A 23272-nucleotide genomic window follows, 5' to 3' on the forward strand; every position below is an offset into this window, starting at 1 on the left:
TAAGGTTTTAATTTTGTTCTGAAATTGTAATTTTACTGACATTTAAATCGAAATCATGACTCTGACCAGATCAGCAAAGCAAAAGGCTCAAGCTAATGGGAGTGCTGTGACTCAGGGGAGAACTGAGAGGGACAGTTGCCCTCTGAATCACAGCCTTTTAAGATGCACTGTTTGCTTGATGTTTGCGGAGCAATCGGGTACGGGACATGATACTGCCATGGGGGATGTCTTTGTGTGTGCACGATGCAAGGAGTGCAAGGAAATTAGGCGACAACTCGGCGTTGTTATGGGCCTATATGAGACCTTGAAGGACAGGGTGGATGCCCTCGAAGGAAATAAATTGAGGGGCCCATCAAGCTCTCAGCTGCCCACATCAACGCCAGAGCTTGCACTTGGTCATCTTGCAACACAGAGGCAGCCCCCAAGGCAGAATGCGCTGGTCCCACAGGAACTAGTAGTTGTTGGTGACTCTATTGTCAGGGAAACGGGGAACATGCTTTGTAAAAAGGATAGGTGGAACAGGACCAGGGTATGTCTGCCAGGGGCAAGGGTTGATGACGTTGTAGAGCAGATATCATCTTTTAAGGGCACAAAAGGTGATATAGTTGTACACGTTGGCACTAATGACATTAAGAGTAGGAGACCAGCGGAATTACTTAACAAGTACAGGTCATTGTTGAAAAAAAGCCGTGAAGTAGGGTTAAATTTGAAAGTGTCTGCAATTCTGCCCAGACACGATAGGAGGGAGTATACGATGAGAGCCTTGTCGATCAATTCGGCCCTGGAAAGATTGTGCAAGGCTCAAGGGGTAGAATTTTTTTCAGCCTGGAATGTACTTGTTAACAGGAGAGATTGCTTCTACAGGGATGGGATACACTTAAATAGAAAGGGTGCAAGAATATTTGCTGATGCTATCGAGGCAGTGTTAGGTGGGTCGGAAAACTGCTAGCTTGGGGGGAGACAAAGACTAATGGATTAACAGTAGCCACTGGCAGAGGTGAAAGAGATTCTTGCACTGCTTCTATTGGAATGAGCAGAAGCCTGAAAAACAAGATGCAGGATATATCAGAGACTGCTGGAAGTCATTGTGATACAAGTAAACACATGGGTTGTGTTAGGGTAGCTAAGAATAGAAACAAGTGCAGGTATACTTGCGTGTACACCAATGCTAGGAGTTTAGTAAATAAATTTGATGAATTTGAGGTATTGCTCAAAACATCAAAGGCAGATATTGTTGGGATATCAGAGACGTGGTGTCACACAGATATAAGGAATGCAGAACTGGACTTTGGGGAGTACAATGTGTATAGAAAGGATAGACAGGACAGGAGGGGAGGAGGGGTTATGCTATTAGTTAAAAAACACATAAAATCCAAGGAAGTGAAGCCAGTCGACATTGATGGACAGGGCAGTGTCGAGTCAGTTTGGTGTGACATAAGCATAGGTAAATCAAAATTGAGAGTAGGAGTGTGCTATAGGCCTAATGACTCTGATGAGTATAATAAGATACTGTACAGGGAAATAGAATGGGCCAGTAAATCAGAGAGTCTTATAATGGGGGATTTTAATTTCCCAGATATTGACTGGAATTTGTGGGTTGGTCACTCACACACTAGCAGGGCTTTTGTGGATTTATTGGATGATTGTTTTCTGCAGCAGCATGTTCGAGAGGCAACTAGAGGGAGTAATACTCTTGATCTGATTATCAGTAGTGATTCTTCATGCATTAGGAATCTGCAGATAAAGGAACCACTGGGTGGCAGTGATCACAGTGTGCTGAAGTGGGATTTACTCAAGGAGGTAACTACCATCAGAGGCAAAGGGAAGGGTTTTTGCTTTCGTAAAGGCGACTATGATGGTCTGAGACAGTATTTAAATTCTATACAGTGGGACCAACTGATGATGTTACCAACAGCAAATTCAAAATGGGAAGCATTCAAGGAACTAATCTTGGAAGCTACCAGGCTTTACATACCAACCAAGAAATATTGTTCAAGGTTCAGGCCTAAATGGTTGTCAGATGAACTAATGAGACATATGGCAGAGAAGAAAAATGCATGGGATACATACAAATTAATGGGTGACATGGAAGACTATGATAGATATAAGTTGGTCTGTAACCAAGTCACAAAGGAGATTAGGCAGGCAAAGGCAGATTATGAGAAATCCTTGGCAAAGGACGCAAAGAAAAACAGAAAAGAGTTCTTTACCTATTTAAACTCAAGAAGGAAAGGGATGAATCAGATTGGTCCACTGGATGTTGATGGTTCAACAGTTGAGGATCCTGCTCAGGTGGCTAACAATCTAAATGAGTATTTTGCATCTACATTCACACATGAGGAGTTATTCAGGAAGGGGAATGTCGTAGGTGAAGTAAACATTGGCAGTGAGCTAGATTATTTTCTAATAACTGAGAGGAAAGTGGAGGAGAAATTGCTGAGGATAAACATAAAAAAGGCACCAGGGGTGGATGGGATCTATCCAGTTATATTAAAGGAGGCAGCAAAGGAAGTAAGCAAACCCCTAGCCATAATTATGAGAGCTTCTTTGGACTCAGGGGAGGTACCCATGGACTGGACATGTGCAAATGTAACCCCAATTCACAAAGGAGGATCAAAGGCTGACACAAGTAATTATAGACCTGTTAGTTTAACTTCGGTTCCAGGAAAATTAATGGAGGCACTGGTTAAAGAAGCACTGCAGGATCATCTGGACAAGAATTCAGTTATAGCTCAGACACAGCATGGTTTTGTTAAGGGCAGGTCTTGTCTGACCAATTTGATTGGATACTATGATGTAGTCACAAAAGAACTGGATGCAGGGAATAACTTTGATATTATATATTTGGATCTTAGAAAGGCTTTTGATACTGTTGCGCATGGAAGACTGCTGCACAAATTGGAGAAGTGTGGCATTGGAGGCAAATTGCTGCTATGGATAAAGGGATGGTTGAGTGGCAGAAGACAGAGAGTGGTAATCAATGGACACTGCTCAACGTGGACTAATGTTATTAGTGGAGTTCCTCAGGGTTCAGTGTTGGGTCCATTGTTGTTTTCTGTATTTATAAATGATATTGATGATGGTGTATCAGGCTTAATGTCCAAGTTTGCAGACGATACCAAGGTTGGCAGGGTTGTTAAGGACACTACTGATACTATGCTGCTGCAACAGGATCTGGAAAGGTTGAGCAGATGGGCTGAGAGGTGGCAAATGAAGTTTAACATTGACAAATGTAAAGTACTACATATGGGAAACAGTAACCCCAGATCAACGTATCAACTCTGTGGTACTACGCTGACAGTGGTAGAGAATGAAAAGGACCTGGGGGTAATTGTGCAAGCAGATATGAAGTTCTCTGAGCAGTGCAGACGAGCTGCAAGAGTAGCTCATGGTGTCTTGTCAATGATATACAGGAATTTTTCTAGCAGGGATAAGGATGTGATTATTCCCTTGTATAAGGCATTGGTCAGGCCACACCTTGAGTACTGTATACAGGTCTGGAGGCCTCATTTCAAGAAGGATGTAGAGCCGCTCGAACGAGTACAGAGAAGGGCAACAAGATTAGTGAATGGAACAAAGGGTTGCTCTTACGAAGAAAGGCTTAAGTTTTGCAAATTACAGAGCCTGGAGACTAGGCATCGGCGAGGTGATCTGATAGAGAGGTGTATAAGGCTTTGAATGGCTTGAGCATGCTCAATGCCGATGGGATTCTTCCTCTTGCTCAGAATAATCACCTGAGAGGGCATAAATTCAAATTGAGGAAGGACGGATGTCGGATAGATGTGTGGAAATTTGCCTTTAGCCAGCGGGCAGTTGGTTTGTGGAATAGACTCCCATCGCTTGTTGTTGAAGTTGATAGCCTAAATAAATTTAAGGCTCAGCTGGACAGGTATTTCGAACGAACGGAGGGGTGAAATGGGAGTAGTGGTTGTTTTGTTTTGTTTTTTTTTTTTTTTTTTTTTTTTTTTTGGCTGATGCTGAATAAGCTTGCTTTCTTGCATCATATGCCTCTACTAATGCTAATCCTAACATGATCCTCTTCACCAGTAAAAATGTACATGTAATGCCAGATAATTAAATCCCACTATTCATGGGTACAGTGCAGATCATGACATCATGTGGTATCAGTTAATTTCATGTCATTAAATCTCAGACCAACTAAAATTTATGGGATGCTCTTGAATGTTGTATATGATCATGGAATACATTAGCTTTAACCCCCCATCACAAATGGCAACCATATTATGACTAGAATAGTGTAACATCTACCATCATATGATCTAGACTGGTAGAAATCAATCTAGACATATACTGATTGCCATTAATGAGGGAATGTTTTCTAATATTTTGGCCAATAAGTATTGTTTTTATTTATTTATTTTTGTAACTTATCTTACGTACCTGTGTGTTCTAAACTTAAAGATGATACCATCTCAGGTGCCCCTTTCAGAAAGACTTCAAAATGATCAGTTCCATGTGTTTTGGTGACTACACTCATTCTTCGAAGTGAAGATTCAAATGGAAACTGACGTATGATGGCTGTGACTGAAACTGGCTGGACAGGAAGAAAAATGGCATGTTTGTACTCTATATGTGTGCATATTATATAAACTCTACATTTTTTTTAAAAAGCAGAAAAAGTACATGCATAATGATAATAAAATTATTGGTAATAATAAAAACTGATTGAAAGAGATAATTAAGTTAGGGAAAATAATCGAAGAAACAATTAAAGGAGGTTGAAGAAATTATTATTATTAGGCATATGGTGCAAGAAAGCCTGAGGCTTATGCTGCACCAGCCAAAAAAAAAAAAAAATTTCTGAACCACCCAGAGAGAGAGAGAGAGAGAGAGAGAGAAAGTAGAAGAGAATCACCAAGAAAGAGAAGAATGATGATATCAAGCTCAGGACCCTGGGTGTGCCAAGCCCATACTCACCAGATGTGAGCCTCTGGGTCCTGGGTTAAATTGAGGAGAAACGAAATTTGGATTGGCATCAAAAAATGTATTGAGAAAACAATAGGAAAAACCTTGGAGATAAAAATCAAACAAATCTGAAAATATGTATCACGTTTATTATTATTTCTTAAGTTAAATCACACTTTCCTCAGCATTGTATCCATTATGCTAAAGAGGGCATTACAAAAAATTATGCAATTTGATTATACATAATAAAAACATTTAAACATACACTCTAATTCAGAAATCTTATATACACTTAACAACTGTATAAATATTTACGGTATGCTCTAAACACGTATAAAAGATATAACTCTAGTAGATTATAGGTTCACAAGAATATATCATAATTGTTTCAGAAATGTAAAGTAGCATAAGACTTTTAAAACCACTGTCCTAGAACCTTTATCCTCTCAGATCCTCTAAAGGTTGATGATTTTGTCATTGAAAATACGGAACATGTTAGCTGAGAGCATGTTACCCAAAAACCTAGCTGACAAAAAGATGGACATATTTTCTCTGTTTGTTCGTCAGTGATTCTTCTATTCATCTTTAGACAGAATGATGAGTTTATGGACATCTCATAAATCTAGTCTTCCAATTATAGTTGGAATCAGAGTGACAATGTTCCAGGTTGTTAACAATTAGTTTCTATGGGATTGTTTCTAATAATGAGAAATAAAGCAACCTTGGAGATGGTAAGGTGTCCAGTAACTTGATTTAGACAACAGCCACTATTCTAGCCTGATAAACTTATTTTAACATTAAGATATAACTACAATTAAAAAACAGTTACTCTGATATTTAACTGTATGAAGAGCATCATGTTCTAAGTAGATGTGAATATTGGGGAGTAACAGTGTTTTTTTAATTGCAGTTATATTTTAATGGAATTAACTCGCAAAGGCAATAACTGGTCCTTGAGGTTGTCACAGACATTTTCTCAGATATGACAGACAAGCTGTACTTGCTACCTGGGAGTCTAAAACGCTGATGGAACTGATATTCGGGTGACACTCAAGTCAAGTGAACCCAATTTCGGCTATGTCCGGACGGTCTGTGGCAGCCAAATCTTCTGCTTGCACCTTCACGATGGTGGGACCTGTTAGTAATCCTGGGTATAACCCCATGCACAAGTACATGGTGGGTGACCACCCAGGTGTGAACCAATGTAAGCAGGAGTCGAGGTGTGGCGGCCACACAACATGGAAGAATGCCGCCCCTCTATGTTACCAGGCAGTACTAGGTGGTAGATGACTCTCATCAACCGGTGCAATACCACCACTTTGCTTATTGGAGGCTTGAAGTGGTGGAACCCATGTTTAGTCTCTAGAGCTAAGTTCCGGTAAACCCTTCCCTATCTCTTCCATCATGCAGTATGATTGATGCCTTTTGAGGTTATGATGAACATTGTGGCGAGATCCAATATTCCTTACATTTCGAGGGTACAGCTCTAAAACGGTGTTCGCAGGCTGGCCGCTAGTTAGTACACCTGACCGAACCTATTGGTAACTCTCTAGGAGGTTTCCGGATCAGCTAGTGTATAATCTTGCTACCTCTACTCTGCCAGATAGTGACTGGAGGGAGTCCGAATAGTGTGTATGCGGGGAGCATTGTCGAGGCCACGTTATGTCAAGGATCTGGGTATATTCTTACCATGTGTATGCCATATCCAAAATTTCATTACTTCATACAGCATGTCTCACCCATGTTTTCTTACTATTGAATACACAATGAATTGTCAAACTGATAGAGCAAGCTTATCTGCGAAAAGATCTAAACCTCCCAAGCACTTCCTAATTCATTTCACAAATATACGTGGTCTCAATTCTAATCTCAACAATGTCCATTTCCACTTGCAGTCTGCCAAACCCCATGTACTTTCTCTGACAGAATCTCAGTTATTGGTTGATTCAACTACTGCTCATCTCAGATGCCCAAATTATTTGCTATATGATTCCTTTCACCTCAAAGGTGGTACTTGTGCATATGTCCGTTCTGATATTCCCTGTCAAAGACTTGGCAATTTGGAATCTCCTCTCTTTGATCTTCTCTGGCTTAAAATCTCTCTACCTCATTGTGTCAAATTCATTTGTTGTCTCTACCGTTCTCCCAACTCCTCTAATCACTTGGAGCTCTTTGACTTCCTCTCTTTGCAACTTGACTTTCTCCAGTCCAACTTTCCTAACAGTGAGGTAATTTTCCTTGGTGATTTTAATGTTCACAACTCCAGCTGGCTTCCATTTCCTAGTCACACCGACCCAGCTGGTCCAGATGCTGAGGCTTTTGCAATTACTAATGACCTTGCACAGATTGTTCATTTACCTACAAGAATACTGGACAATCCTCATCATACAGCCAATACGCTTGATCTTTTTCTCACAAACAACCCTTCTAAGTACACGGTCGAAGTGAGAGGTCCTTTAGGCACTTCATATCACAACTTGGTGATTGTCTCTTCTCCAATGGAACCTTTATATCATGGCTATTCCGAACCTCATGTTGTTTGGCATTACAAGAATGCAAAATGGGATGACCTGCGAGACTTCTTTTCTTCTTTTCCTTGGTTGGATTACTGTTTCAAAACTTCTGATGTCAACGTTTGCTCAGATCGTGTCAGTGAAATTATTCTTGCAGGAATGGAATCCTTTATCCCACACTCCACTTTAAAATCTCGTCCTTTATCTAAACCTTGGTTTTCCAATAAATGTGCTAAGGTTGTTCAAGAGAAGAATGTTGCATATCATAATTGGCTTGTTTCTAATTCTCCAGTTTCATTTTTTGCCTACACCAAAGCTCGCAACAATTGTAAAGCAGTTATTAATCAATCAAAACTAGAGTTTGAACAGGCTAAGAGTAGAAAACTTGCTTCTTGCCCTAATGGTAGCCGAGCATTCTGGTCTCTTGCTAAAGCTATTGGCCACAACTTTTGCCCATCTCTGCTCCCACCTCTGTCCAAACCAGATGGTTCTGTTATCACTTCAGCCAAGGATAAAGCTGACCTGTTAGCATCCCATTTTTCTTCAACTCATGTATTAATGATCTTGGTAAAACAATTCCCACCATTCCCAACACACTACATTCAATGCCCCCTGGTCTTCTGTTAAAAGGATGTCAGAAGGATTTTGATGAATCTTGATGCTAAGAAAGCTCCAGGTCCCGATGGTATTTCTCCACTTGTTCTCAAAACCTGTGCTCCTGAACTTTGGGTCTTTTAAAAATATTTGTCAAGCCATTCCAAATTTCATTAATATTGGACAAATAGAAATTTGGCAATTATTATTTCTTTTTTCCACACAATTAATATAGAATAAAAGAAATTCATAGATTAAATGCAGTATTGTGATGTAAGGATGTGGTGTTGCTTGTGAAGAAACATACATATACAGAAAGAGGAGAGAGAGAGAAAAAAAAAAAAGAAAATAATAATATATAGGAGAAGAGTAATAAATATACAGTTGTAATTAAACTGAACAGCTAAGTTTAGAGAATATAAAAGTTTTTATTAAGTGTTCTATAAACTTATTTTGTTAGTAATTAATTGATAGGGAGATAACTATATTTACCATTTGACATCTATTAATTACAGACATGAAAACATTACAAAAAAAAAAAAAAAAAAAAAAAATGAACACACCTGAAATGTAATGCAGGTGTACATTAACTAACTTGTTTCTAAAGGTCATCTACACCAATTTTGTTGGATTTATTACTAGCCTGTTTTACATTTAGTTTGAACAATTTCTCTTCCACTTTCCTCTCAGTTATTACAAAATCATGCAGCTCCACACCGGAATTTGACTCCCTTCTGGCATCCCTAAAAAATCCATCGTGTAACTGTAGTTTGTCTTCAACCGGAACAATATCATCAGCAGTTAGTCTCCTTATAAGACAATCTGAATTACTGGCCCACTGAACTTCTCTGTACAGCTGTTTGTTATATTCATCAGATCTATAACACTCCTTCACTCTCATTTGTGTTTTCCCAGTCATGTCACACCAAACTAACTCAAACTGCAATGGCCATCCATGTCAACTGGATGCATTGCCTTATATTTAATATGCTACTTAACTAAAAAAAACCCCATCTGTTCTGTCCTCTCTGCCCTTTCTGTACACATTGTACTCCCCATATTCAAATTCTACATCCCTTATGTCTGAGTAACACTACATCTCCAATATCCCTACAATGTCTGCATTTTATTTTAAAATGTCTGCATTTTAACCAATACTTAAAATTTGTCAAATTTATTTAATATGCTACTAGCATTCAATTATACTGAACAACAAAATTTGGGTCATATCTTGTTACGGGCATAAAAGTAAGTTTACTTTATAGATTTTGAGTTGCTAAACACAGAAATAGTGCTTAAAATGACAGAATTGCTCTTGTTTTCGAAAACAGTAGTGTTTTATATTTATACAAGATATTTTTTATTTATATGGCAGTAAGATGTAGCTACGAACATACCTGTATCAAACATGGGACCTTTTTGCCTTTCGCTTGTATTCAGCTTTGGGAGCATTGAGTAGGGGTGCCACAAAATAAAATAAATTACTTAGGGGTGCCGTTATTTAAAAAATGTTGAAAACCACTGGACTAAATCAACAGTATGGAAAATGGCTAAATTAAGAGTACACAAAATGGCCTTTAAGTGTGTCTCTAACCCCAAATGCATCAATTCCAACTATGTGCAGGTCAAGATGCAGGTTCCAGAACCATATGAGATAACAGAATGCATTGAACAACATAAAAAAAAAAATCTAATTACACATAGAAAATATTCAGGAACACAAAAAGAAGCTACTTAGCAATATGACCAGAGTGTTAAGGAAGAAAGGTCAAGAAATTCATGGTTAATGGTAACAAAACAGACTTAGAGCGAGAAAAAAAAAATCAGAAATATTAGCAGACCTACCAACTTTTCAGGTATTCAGCAAATCTACTTTTCTTCTAAATTTTAATTCTTTCCTCCACCAATCACTTTTTTTTTTAAATCTAATTGTTGAATGGCCTATTTTGAAATGCAGGTAATTAATTGGTAAAAAGAACACTTATCTGCATTAATTAAACTGATTAATTTTTGAATTAATGGTAAATTAAAAGTAAAATCTTTTATTAAAGGGAAAGGATTTAATTTTTGCAAAAGTCATTACAGTAGAATCTCATTAATGCAAACTTGGTATATATTTTTCTTCCTTATTTATACAAGACACATATTGTTCCCCTGATAAAGGATAGGCTTTTATACATAAAAATCCATTTATTATAAATTTAGTTAATACATTACAAACTCTAAGCTTAGTATAACGCTAATTAAAGTTTAATTTATTCCCAAACAAAAAGCTTTCTGTTTGAAGAGAATCTTGTAATTGTGGAATAAGTAAAGAAAAAAAGTATTATTCTGTTATGCTGCAAAGAAAGGCAGTACAAAATTGCATTTACTTGTGATTGGAAAATTTTCTAAGTCAAGATGTTTTAAAGTAGTCCACCAGCTTCCCTGCAATTATGAAGTCAACAGGAGTGCTTGACTTGTAGTCAAAATTTTTCAGTCTTGGTTATTGAGAGAGGACAGAATAATGGATTCAGAAAAGGGAACATTTGGTGATCCTAGATCACTGTACAGCACATTCTGCTGAGACACTTAAGCTGAAGAACATATGTTCTGATACCACAAGGTTTTATGCAGCAACTGGATTAAAAGCATCATTTATACCTCAAGAGAGAAAGAGAAAATATAAAGCCCAGCTAATAAGGAACTTGCTCTACAGCATAGGAGGGAAAAATTTGCAGCCAAAGTGGATTGTCTTGGCTGGTACTCATGTTATTGCTTGGGACAATATTGTATCAACTGAAATCAAGATAATAATTGCTCCACACAGAGTGGCTTCAGTGATATCGTCATTCTCTTCAATGTCCCATCACCCCCAGTGTTGCTATCACTGAATATTGTGATAGCAACATTGAGGAAATGGAACTTTGAAGGAGCTTATGGATTTTGTTGGAAAATTTGAGGTGTTGCTATCACAGTTATATTCAACGCAGCAAATTTTTATCGTTGATGAGACTGCTCCGTATTGGAAAAAAATGCCGGCTCAAACATACACTGCCAAAGATGAAAAGACAATGCCAGGTTTCAAGGCTTCAAAAGATAGGGTCACACTCTTGCTTGCGGCTAATGCAGTGGGATATTACAGATTAAAACCACTGCTTGTGTACCATTCTGGAAATCCTTGTGCATTTAAGGGCATCAATAAAGCCACCCTACCCGTGCATTTACAATCGAACCAGAGAGCAGGGATAACAATATCTCTCTTTGAGGATTGGTTTAAATGCTGCTTCATTCCTGAGGTTGAAAAACATTGTAAAGACAACGACGTTCCTTTCAAGAGTTTGCTTCTATTAGATAATGCTCCTGTACATTCTACGCATCTAGACGATTTCAATTTGAAGGCGGGAGTCATATTTCTACCACCAAACACGACTTCACTCATCCAACCTATGGATCAGGATGTTATTTCGAATTTAAAACCATACTATTTACACAACGTTTGCTCAGGCATTGTCTATAGTAGACAGTGAGAAAAATTTTAAGTTAAGAGACTTTTGGAAATCTTACAATTGTAAAAATATTTACCACACCATCTTAAACATTAATAAGTCCTGGGCAGAAATTACTAAAAGTTGTTTTAAATGGTGCATGGAAGTAATATATGCCCACGGCACATAAAAGGCTTTGAAGGGTTTGAAAAAGATGAATCATATGAAGAGATTACAGATAAGATTGTAAAGGTTGCAGAGCTAATTCAGTTGGAGGTTGTTGCCAAAGATGTGGAGGAGTTAATAGAGGAAGAAGAGAAGGAATTATCTAACGAAGAACTTGACTTGCAGACAGTGATAATGAAAGAAGAAAATGCTGATGAAGCAAAAGACGAACCAAATGAGGAGCCGAGACGCTTCATCACCAGAGAGATGGCAATAGCATTTTGTGAAATTGCATCGGCAATGGTGAGTTTTCAGAAGATGGATCCTGACAGCGAACGATTCTTAAAAGTTAACAGAGGGGTGAATGATATGCTTGCTTGCTACAAAGAAATCTACAATGAAAAGAAAAAGCCACTGTCCAGTAATACATTAATATGTTCTTTCGTAAGGTTGAGCGGCCGACCGCTTCTAAATCTCCACAGTCCTCAACCTCCGCAGCGGTGTACTTATCAGCTGAAGAATCGATTCTGGGAGCGATGCTCGAGAGATAAAACTTACTGACTTTAGCCTGTCTCCTCTCTTTTTTTGTAATTTTATACTTAATTAAATTTCACGCTTTTGTAATTTTTGCTGCGTATGAGATAAAAAATTGAATAAATACAATAAATAATTCTATTCACATGTTCGTCGAACATTTCTTTTTTGATTCAATCAATTCAGCGAATTGATTGAGTATTGGGAGAAATTCCGACTTATGTAAAATCCACCTTATGTAGAGTTCCATGGAACGCAACCCTTACGTTAATCGGAGAGTGGTTGTATACCCAATTCACAAAGGGGATCAAAAAGTGGCACACGAGTAATTACAGACCTGTTAGTTTAATTTCTGTCCTGGGGAAAATAATGCAGTCACTGAGTAAAGAAACATTGCAGGTTCATCTAGACAAGACTGCGGTTATAGTTCAAATGCAGCATAGGTTTGTTAAAGGGAAATCTTGTCTGATCAATTTGATTGGATACTACGATGTGGTCACAAATGAACTGGAAGCAAAAAATAATTTTGATATCATATACTTAGATTTCAGGAAAGCTTTTGATACTGTTGCACATGGAAGACTGCTGTACAAACTGGAGCAGTATGGCATTAAGGGCTAGTTGCTGCTATGGATAAAGGGATGGTTGAGTGGAAGAAGACAGAGTGCTAATCAGTGGACACTGCTCGTCGTAGACTAATGTTATTAGTAGAGCCCCCCAGAGTTCTGTGTTGGCCCATTGGTGTTTTATATATATATTTATTAATGATATTGATGAAGGTATATCAGGCTTAATGTCCAAGTTTAGAGATGATATGAAGGTTGGCATGGTTGTTAACGACAGCAATGACAGTATGCTACTGCAACAGGATCTAGAAAAGTTGATCAAAGTACTGCATATGGGTATCAGTAAACGTAGAGTAATGTAACAACTGTGCAGTGCAGTACTACACTCAAGGTAGTGGAGAATGAAAAAGACCTGAGGGTAATTGTGCACTCAGATATGACGTTTTCTGAGAAGTGCAGATAGGCAGCAAGAGTACCTCGTGGGTTCTTGTCAATGATACACAGGAATTTTGTTAGCAAGGGTAAGGAGGTGATTATCCCTTTGTATAAGGCAATAGTAAGGCCACACCTTGAGTACTGCATACAGGTCTGGAGGCCTCATTTTAGGAAGGATGTAGAGTTGCTGGAACGAGTACAGAGAAGGGCAACGAGATTGGTGAGGGAAACAGGGGTTGCTATTACCAAGAAAGGCTTAAGTTCTGCAAATTGCAGTGTCTGGAGACTAGGCACCTGGGAGATGATCTGATTAAGATGTATAAGGCCTTGAATGGTTTGAGCAAGCTCAATGCTGATGGGACGCTTCCTCTTGCTTAGATTATGCACCTGAGGGGACATAAAATCAAATTGAGGAAAGACAGTTGTAGAATAGATGTGCAGTAATTTACTTTTAGCCAGGGGATGGTTGATTGCTGGAACAAACCTCCATCTGTCACTGTGGAAGTTCATAGCTTAAATAAATTCAAGGAAGAATGGGACAAAAATTTTTGGAGCGAATGGATGAGTGAAATGAGATTTTCTTTTTTTTTGGCTGATGACATATAAGCTTGCTTTCTTGCATCATCATATGCTTCTACTAATGCTAATAATACACAGAAAATCTTGTTATGTGTCTTTTTAAAAACCACATCATTTCTTTGTCTTCTGTATTTTCTTCGCTGTTCCAACCTAGGGTTGGGTCAGGTGATCAAAGCCTTCCATTTTTTTCTATCTTATCAAATCTTATCTTGTCATTCTCTCCCACTCAATTCCTTTTGTTTCCACATCATCCCTAATCTGATCTCTCTATCTTTTCTGGGATCTTCCTCTTGGCCTCTTCTTGTCCATTTTCATCTCAAATATTCTTCTTGGTATTCTGTTCGAGTTCATTCTCTTCACTTGTCCAAACCATTGCAAACATGATGCAGTCATCTTCCCCTTCAAACTTTCTATTCCCAAGTTCATTCTAATGTCAATATTTCTAATTTTATCTATTCTAGTTTTAGCTAGCATAGTCCTTATCACCTTCATTTCCATTGCTTGGATTCTGCTGGAATCCTTTAATTCATCCTCCACGTCTCAGCAGCATAGGTCAAAATAGGGACAAAATATGCCCTATTTATCAGCTTTTTACACTTCATTAGATCTTCCCTAGCCCATAACAGGCTGTTAATGTTACAGAAGAAATGCTGACTAGCTGCTATTCTTGTTATTTCCATATCTAGGCTGCCAGTATTTGTTAATACACTCCCTAGGTACTTAAAATTGTCCACCACTTCCAACATTTCATTCCCTAATTTTATCCCTTTTACACTCACTTCTCCCCCTCTCTCAATCACCATCTCTTTGCTTTTTTATTGGCTACTTATCTTTAGACCATACTCACTGATTGCACTTTCCCAACGTGTTAGTTTCTCTTGAAGTTCTTCCTCCTTGTTTACCCAGAGGACAACATCATCTGCAAACACAGCTGTTCCACCTTTTTTAACATCCACCGCTACAAGGATATTGTTCACGGCAATAATAAAAAGTAGTTGTGACAATACACTACCCTGTCGAAGTCCACTGGACAATGGAAACCAATCTGAGTCCCCAAATTTTGTCCTCACACAACTTTCACACTTTGAATACATATTTTTAATCATCACAACATTCTCCCTGTCTATTACCATTTTCTCCAGACTTTCCCACTTTTTCTCTTTGCACACTATCATATGGCTTTTCAAGGTCTAAAAATACCAGAAAGAGGCTCTCAGCAAACTCCCAATGTCTTTCTAGCAATTTTCTTAAAGTAAGTATCAGGTTGATTATTGACCTTCCTCTTCTAAATCCATATTGTTCTTCCCTCATTCTCTCTTCTATTTTATTCCTTAATTTTGTCTTGAGTATTCGCTCAAAAATTTTAGCACAGTGGCATAATAAAATGATTCCCCTATAATTGTTACATTTTCTTCTGGACCCTTTCTTAAAAATTGATATGATGACTGCCTTTGTCCAATCATCTGGTATTATTTTCCCCTTCCAAACTAGGCTAATAATATCATACAGCCATTTTAATCCAATATTGCGAGCAGCCCTAATAACTTCAACTGGTAACTCATCAACCCCAGGTGATTTTCCATTCATCTTTTTCACTGTTTCATTTACTTCATCAAGCCAACTTTTGGGCTGTCTTTTCCCACTGTAAATTGTAAATGCTAATTCTTCTCTTCTTACACCTCTTCTCTCCTTTCCATTGGCATTAGCATTAAACAGGGTTGTAAAATAGTCCTATCACTGTTTCCTGATTCCCTTCTCATCTGTGACTAATTTTCTGTCCGTGTCAACTAGGAACCCTGGTTCTTCATTGTTCCTTTTCTCATTCCTCAACATCCCATATATCATTTTTTTGGTATATTACTGAAAAATATAGTTATATGAAAAATTTAGCTTGACAAGCAAAAATACAGTTTCAAATTGTCTAATGCAATATAACCTAAAACTGTGATATGTAACATTTGCTTGATGCATTCCATATATTTCATGGAACACAGCCTAGTCTTATGGTCAATTCATTAACCAGAGATGAACAATGAAATTCAAAACATAAATAAGTAAAAATTCACAAAATTATTTTTCAAAATATTGAATGTAATGGGAAAAATCACACTTTTACTTTTTATGGAGAAAAACTATGAAAAAATGGAGAAAAAAAAATATATATTTATAAAAAATATAAAACTATAAATATCTAAAATATAAATATTTTTTAAAATATTTATATTTTAAATCAAGAACATGAGTCTATTATCAACGTGGAGAGTTTTCAGACTATACTAATGGATCAGCATTTAATGCTAAGCTGTTATTTCTCATAAAATAAGAGAAGTTACTTTTTTATATATAAAAACAGAAGTATCTTACTTCATTTAAATTTTATATACCAACAGTTTAAAATTTAATGCTAAGCTGTTATTATTTTATATAAAAATGCAGAAGCTACATTTTCATAGAAATGTCTTACTTTACTATTAGGCTCCTTCCTTCTATGTTGCACTATGCGAGCTGGCAATTTTTCAAAGCACGTTTTCTCTCCATATAATGGTTCTTCTAGTTCCTAAATAAATGCATACTTTTCTGTATAAACAATTTCTTTTAAGCTCTGTTATTATAAACATCTGTAACATATTACCTGCTGCAGGGTTAAAGAAAAAATTGACACATGAGGCTATCAATTACCTTTTTTTTCGCACTTAACTAATCATCATATGGGGGGATTTTCTAAGACATGCCTTTTTTCGTGAAGCCCAGTTCTAGAGATTGTCATTTATGGCCATCAAATACATTTCATATATCATACATTGCAGCTCATACTACTTGTAAACCTAGTTTTTTACACTTAGGCTATTTATTTCTCCATTTTATATGAGTTTATGAAGTTGTGTGATGTAATTATATTAATTCAATAGTAATTATATTAATTTATGAAAAAACTGCAATGAGACAATATCTGAGCTCCACAAACCACTGTTGTTGTTAGGATTCGTTAGCATACTTAGACCATACCATAGCAACCTACCTGAAATGCCCATAAGATACAATGGCTAGTGAGAGATGGAAGCCAGACACACATTGCAAATTGACAAAGAGCAAGTTAAATGTTTTGTTTGGAACACTTCTATAATAAGTAGAATTCCTGGTAAGAGAATCCATTTGCTGATCTCATCAATCTTTGTTGCTCTTCTCTGCACCTTTTCCAATGGATCCACATATTTTCTAAAATGAGGCTTTCAGATCTGTATACAGTACAAGATGTGGCCTAATCATTGCCTTATATACAATAGGATAATCACCTCCTTATCCCTGCTGGCAAAATTCCTGTATATATATCACTGACAAAACCAAACGAGCTGTCCTGCCACAACTCAGAGAACTCCATATCTGTCTGCACAATTACCTCCAGATCTTTTTCATCCTCCAGTGACTTGAGTATGATACCATACAGCTGGTACATTAATCTAAGATTGCTGCTCTCCATGTGAAGTAACTTACATTTTTCAATATTCAACTTCAACTGCCACTTCTCAGCCTATCTGTAATTTGTCTAGACCTGGTTTCAGTAGCATATCCCGATTACTATGATTAATTACCCTGCCAACCCAACCTCTGTAAATTTAGACATTAAGCCTAATATACTGTCATTAATAAATATGAAAAACAACAATGGGCCCAGCACTCTGGGGGGGGGATTCCACTAATAACATTAGTCCAAGAAGAGCAATGCCCATTGGTAACCACTCTCTGCCTTCTCCTATTCAACCATTGCAGCAACTCTTCCTTAATGCCACACTGTTCCAATTTGTACAGCAATATTTTATGTACAACAGTATTAAAAGCTTTTCTGAAATCTAAGTATATGATGTCAAAATTATTTTTTTGCATCCAGTTCCTTGTTACCTGTGTCATAATATCAAATCAGATTTGTCATACAATATCACCCCTCACAAATCCATGCTGTGACTGTGGTATAACTGCATTCCTGTCAAGACTGTCCTATAATAAGTCATTAACTAGTGATTCCATTAGTTTCCATGAATCAGAACTCAAGCTAACAGGTCTGTAATTACTTATATCCCCCTTTGATCCTCCCCTGAAACCAGGGATGCTCTCATAATCATGGCTAAAAGTTTGCTTACCTGTTTTGCTGCCTCCTTTAATATAACTGGATAGCTTCCATTCAGCCTAGATGCATTTTGTATTTTTAGCTTCAACAAATCTCCCCCACTTTCTTCTCAGTTATCACATAATCATTCAGCTCTCTGCCAGAATTTGACTCCCTTCTGGCATTCCCATCCCTAAAAAATTCTTCATGTATGTTAGGAAAAAAGCCTTGAGCACTGTGCATAAGCATATTAAGAATAAACATTGTCACAACCAATGAAATGGTGAAATAAAACTTTATTAAAAAAATATAACAGAAAACATACAGAAACCTATTAATATTAAAATACAGTAAACCCCTGCTATTCGTGGTCGCTGATTTAATATAAAATGAAATCTTAAAAAATGTGAATTTTAAAGCGCTGTGAAAATTTTCTGCCACAAAAAAACATGGGCGTGGCTAAAATTATCTTTCCCAGTCAAAACAGCGCTCAGTGGGTGGGGGAAGAGGGGTGACAAAATGCGAGCGTGGATGTTTCTCGCTAATCCTTCTTCAGTATGTGTTATGCGCTTGTCATGGAAGGTTTCGTCGTTTGCTTTTAATTTATATACAGGAAACCCTTGATTAATGCGGTTTTGAACAATGCAGTTTTAATTAATGCGCAAATTTTTTTGATACTATCCCCTTAATATATGCATTATCAAATTTGATTAATGCGCTGTTTTTTTCTTGCAGTGCTTGGCAACTCACAATGGCGCCTGAAGCGGCAAATACGTGACAAGCACTCACCAGGGTCTTCTAACTTAAATGAATGGGAATCGCTCGACAGCAGCACCCCATACCACTCTGAAATTGAAATTTGCTCTGGTAACTCATATTATTTTATTCTTTTATTATTAATATTAAACTTCTTTAATATTACGATATTAAAGAAGCAGTTGAGAACATACACAAATCGTGGGAAGAAATGACGAACAGCTGCATGAGAGCAGTCTGGCAGAATCTTTTGCCTGAATGCGCAAATTATTTTTGCGGTTTCATTAATCCTGTCAACAAAGTTATTGATGAAATTACTACAATTGGAAAAGACCTCGGCTTTGAGGAAGTAGATTCAGAAAACGTTAGAGAATTATTAAAATCGCATTCAAAAGACTTAAGTAACGACGATCTTCTTGAAATTGGGCATCAACATGCATACGAGGAAGATGACGAAAATGAAGCAGAAGAAAAGCAATTTTCTCCCAAAGAAATTTCATTCAAAAAACTTGAACTATTTAATACACTTTAAAAAGCAAAAAGAACTCATACTAGAGATTGATCCAGATGCAGACAGAAGCATAAACGTTTGTCGAGGGTTAGATAAGCAAATTGATTGTTATCGCAAAATCATGGAAGAAAGCTACCACTGTTCAATTGAAGTTAGATAAGTTTTTTTGCAAAAAATAAAATTTAAATCATACTATCTTTTTTTAAATTTATTCCTTAATAATTTAAGAACTATGCAGTGCATTATAGGTACGTATTGAGTAAGAAAAAATATGTTTTTACAATTTCATAATTTTCAAGGATTCATTATAATTATTCCCATTGTTTCTTAAGTTTGATTAGTGCAGTTTTAATATGTGCGGTATATTTCAAGGATTCATTAACCGCACTAATCAAGAGTTTCCTGTACTTATAAATTGAATAAATTTATCAATTTATAAATTGATATGCTTACAAAAGTGATAAATCTACCGTTCTACAGTGTAAAACAGACTTTTTCTAGAGTGTTAATGGAAGAAAGTGACTTTATTGTGGACAAGTTCTTTCTAACCCGTACAAAAATATGGCTACGAATAACAAGGGAAATGTGAAAAGATCAAAAGTGATGACATTAGCGAATAAAATTGAGTTATTAGATGAAATTTCTAATGTTGAAAGTGTCTCCTCAGTGGCAAAATATTATAAAATCAATGAGTCAATGGTACAATCAATCAAGAAATCGGAAGAAAAAATCCGCCTTAGTGTCCGTGAAAACGCGCTAATTGCTTCAAAAATTTGCTCTGTAACTCGTGATGTTAAATTAGAAAAAATGGAAAAGGCTTTAAATCTGTGGATAGAAGACCGAACTCAAAATAAAATTCCTTGAGCTCAAAATAAAATTGATGAGTGAACTTAACAGTTCACTCATCATTCGTGAAAAGGCAAAACTCCTTTATCAACATTTTAGCGAAACTGGTGATAGCACAGGCGGGATAAATTTTTTAGCTAGCAAAGGCACTGGTTTGAAATTTCTAATAAATATTACATTTAATATTAAATTGTTTCTTATTTTCATTTCGATGCCATATGCTTGCATTTCACTATGTAGTCATATTATGAAGGTACACATAATACATACATATACAAAATTTTAGACTAGTTTTTCTTATATATTTCATACTTTGGAACGGAACCCCTTTATTACTATGGGAGCCATAACTCAGTATTCGCGGCATTTCTCAGAAACGTAACCCCAGCGAATAGCGGGGGTTTACTGTATATTATATGGGTAAGGCAAAAGTAAAACTTTCAAAATCTAGGTTGATAAAAGTTTTACTTTTATCAACCTAGGAGGAAATCAACCTATCAGGAAAGGAGGAAAGAAGAAAAAGATGGGTAAAAAAAAAATTTAATCATGTGTGGTCCCATTGTGATTTTGCTACCAACAGGGATGTTTAAATTTCAAAAATTAGGCCGGGTGTGGATATTCTCTCCATCTTGTAGATAGATTTCAGTTACATAATAGTAGGTCTGTTGCCCGTCCGGATCATACCAGTGAGTCCATTGCCACTGCTTACATTCCCCACTACCTGGGCATATCTGCAAATATTGTCAGGGTGTTGCACCATTACCATATTGGTTGTGTCCAGCTTCTTGGAAAGAAATTGCAGTTGATAGATTCTAGGGCTAAATCGATTATTCTCCTGCTGGGAATAATCGATTTAGCCCTAGAATCAATCAACTGTAACAAACCCCACAGTCCAAATATCACTGGACTATGGGGTTTGTTACCTTGGCGAGTCCCAATGGAGACTTTGTGATTGTGTCTAGGAGCATGGGTAACTATTTGTCAGGCCAATTTCGCCCTTTCTGACATTGCTAAACATTACTGGCTTGAGCAGCACATAAATTATAACTCACATTTTAAAGGTCGTAATATTAGACCACACATGATTCCCATTATCATTCTTGGTAGGAAGTGCTTCTTATGGCTGTTGCGGGTTCCATAATTAATCGTAATCATGGAACCCGCATACACCCTATTATGAAGCTGTTATCCTGCAGCACAACAAGAAATGGCAGGTTAACAATATCAAGAATATTAAGATGATGGGTAAATTACGAATTAAAAATATATATCATAAATCACTCTTATACCACGTGGAGTTACTAATATATTTTATTTAAGCATTAACCTAAACTAATATACATTGGGTAATGTTTCAGTTATCTTGCTGATACCCATCTTCAGACCATGCTGTCTGGGAAACAAAGATAAAAAGGTTACAAATTAGATTTTTCATTGATTTGGTCACAATTTAACTAAGTTCAGTTCTAAGATGAATTAACAGATGTTTATTACTATTTACAATTACACTGAAAAGATGTAGAGTATGGCAGAATATGGCAGTCTGATACAGTTCTCCATGCCTTCCAATGTGGCGATACCTGGAATTTCCATAACACAAGTATCCTTTCCACAGATAGGCAATAGAATAGAAGAAAATTCAAAGAAGCATTTCTTACCAAATCATTTGGATCTTCAGCAATCAACAGAAAACAAGGGGTTGAGTTCAACCCACAGTATTTTCATCTCTTTAAGGAGAAAATAAGTGAAGAAATCAGGAGCCAGGAAAGAAAGAAACAAGTCTTCGAGAGGAGCAGACTGCGCATAACCCCTTCCAGACTCCAACAAAATCTGGTGAGCAAAAGTCAACTCGTGATTTCACTACACTATAACCTGGAACCAGGGCAGGAGAACAAAGGTCATCCTACAAGCACTCCGGATCTAGGATCGGCAACTACCTATATCCCTATTGGCTAATTTTATGAATCTCTGTCCTATAAATGTTCTGCTGAATGAATCCTTTACCCATTCGCTTCAGGTCTGTGAACCCGAAAAGAAGATTCAGTCAGCAGGTAAAAATTTAATTTAGATTTTAATTTAATCATCTTATATAAAAATAGGCTAATAGTAATGTAACATAAAAAGAGCTCATTGAAACCAATTTCTGCTGTAACACTGGATTGATCCTTTATGTCATTACTATAACTTAGCCTCTCAAATGTTATTTCAACTTAGAATTAATGACAGTGTAATTTTAAATAGTAATGTACATCTGTTAATTCATCTTAGAAATGATACTTAGTTAAATAGTGACCAAATGAATGAAAAATCTAATCTGCAACCTTTACCTTTGTTTCTCAGACAGCTATACAGTCTGTCCTCGTATAGCACGATAGTTGTGTTCCTAGAAACTCTCGTGCAATGCAAAATCGTGCAATATAAACAACAGGCCCTATGGGATAAGTGGGGTTAGGTGCCGACCACCCAAGATTGAACACACATTTGGAACCAAAACATTACCAAACACAATAAATAATCGGGTAATTTTAATCGTTATAAAATACGTAAGTATTTTATAACGATTAAAATACGTAATAAAAAATACAATATATTTTTTATTATAATATAATAAATAATAAAAAATAAATATTTTTTATTATATTATAATAAAGTATTTTTAGTATTTTTTAATACTAAAAAAGTATTTTTTACGAATAAAATACGTATTTTATTCGTAAAAAAATTATTTTAAATAAAATAGTCGTAATAAAATACTTACGTATTTTATAATACGTAAGTATAAATTATAATACGTAAGTCGTAATAAAATGCTTACGTATTTTATTACGACTATTACGTAATAAAATATTGCTAATGCTTTTGCTTCTATCGTAAGCAAACTTGTTTTTTGTTTGATTTTCTATCCAAACAGATGACAGCCGTTCCATCTCTTCCTATTCTTGTCTTAATCTAATGGATTTTAATTACACTTTGAGTTGTTCCCGCTATGAAAGCTGTTTTTATTTTCTCCGCATTCTTTGTAATTCTCGGCGTTGCCTCATTTAGGTCTGCAGCACGTGCAATATCACACGGTCTTTCATTTCGCTCAAAGCGTTTCACAATTTCATATTTTTTTCTCTATCGACAGAGGCGGACTGGCCATAAGCCTTACCCGGGAAATCCCGGTGGGCCGGAGGCCGGTGTGATTTTGGCCATAAACCGTAGTATGAGGCCACTATAAATTTTCCCGGGTAAGAATTTTTGACCCAGTCCGCCTTTGTTTATCGATATTGCTTTTT

At 36.7% G+C, this 23272-nt stretch overlaps 1 protein-coding gene across 2 annotated transcripts in view; it reads right to left on the minus strand.

Annotated features, from left to right (window-relative positions):
• Positions 1 to 23272, minus strand: part of LOC150075172 (polyamine-transporting ATPase 13A3-like) — a 409674-nt gene that overhangs the window by 170916 nt on the left and 215486 nt on the right. For both annotated transcript variants that reach the window (XM_090388296.1, XM_090388295.1), the window contains 2 exons: positions 16244 to 16336; positions 4402 to 4555 (listed from right to left, as the gene is read on the minus strand). In XM_090388296.1, the coding sequence (XP_090244422.1) occupies positions 4402 to 4555; positions 16244 to 16336 (247 nt within the window). The remainder of the gene's footprint in view (positions 1 to 4401; positions 4556 to 16243; positions 16337 to 23272) is intronic.

The sequence above is a fragment of the Mastigoproctus giganteus genome, chromosome 14, assembly GCF_048544385.1.
Source record: "Mastigoproctus giganteus isolate SK-2022 chromosome 14, ASM4854438v1, whole genome shotgun sequence".
Classification (NCBI taxonomy): domain Eukaryota; kingdom Metazoa; phylum Arthropoda; class Arachnida; order Uropygi; family Thelyphonidae; genus Mastigoproctus; species Mastigoproctus giganteus.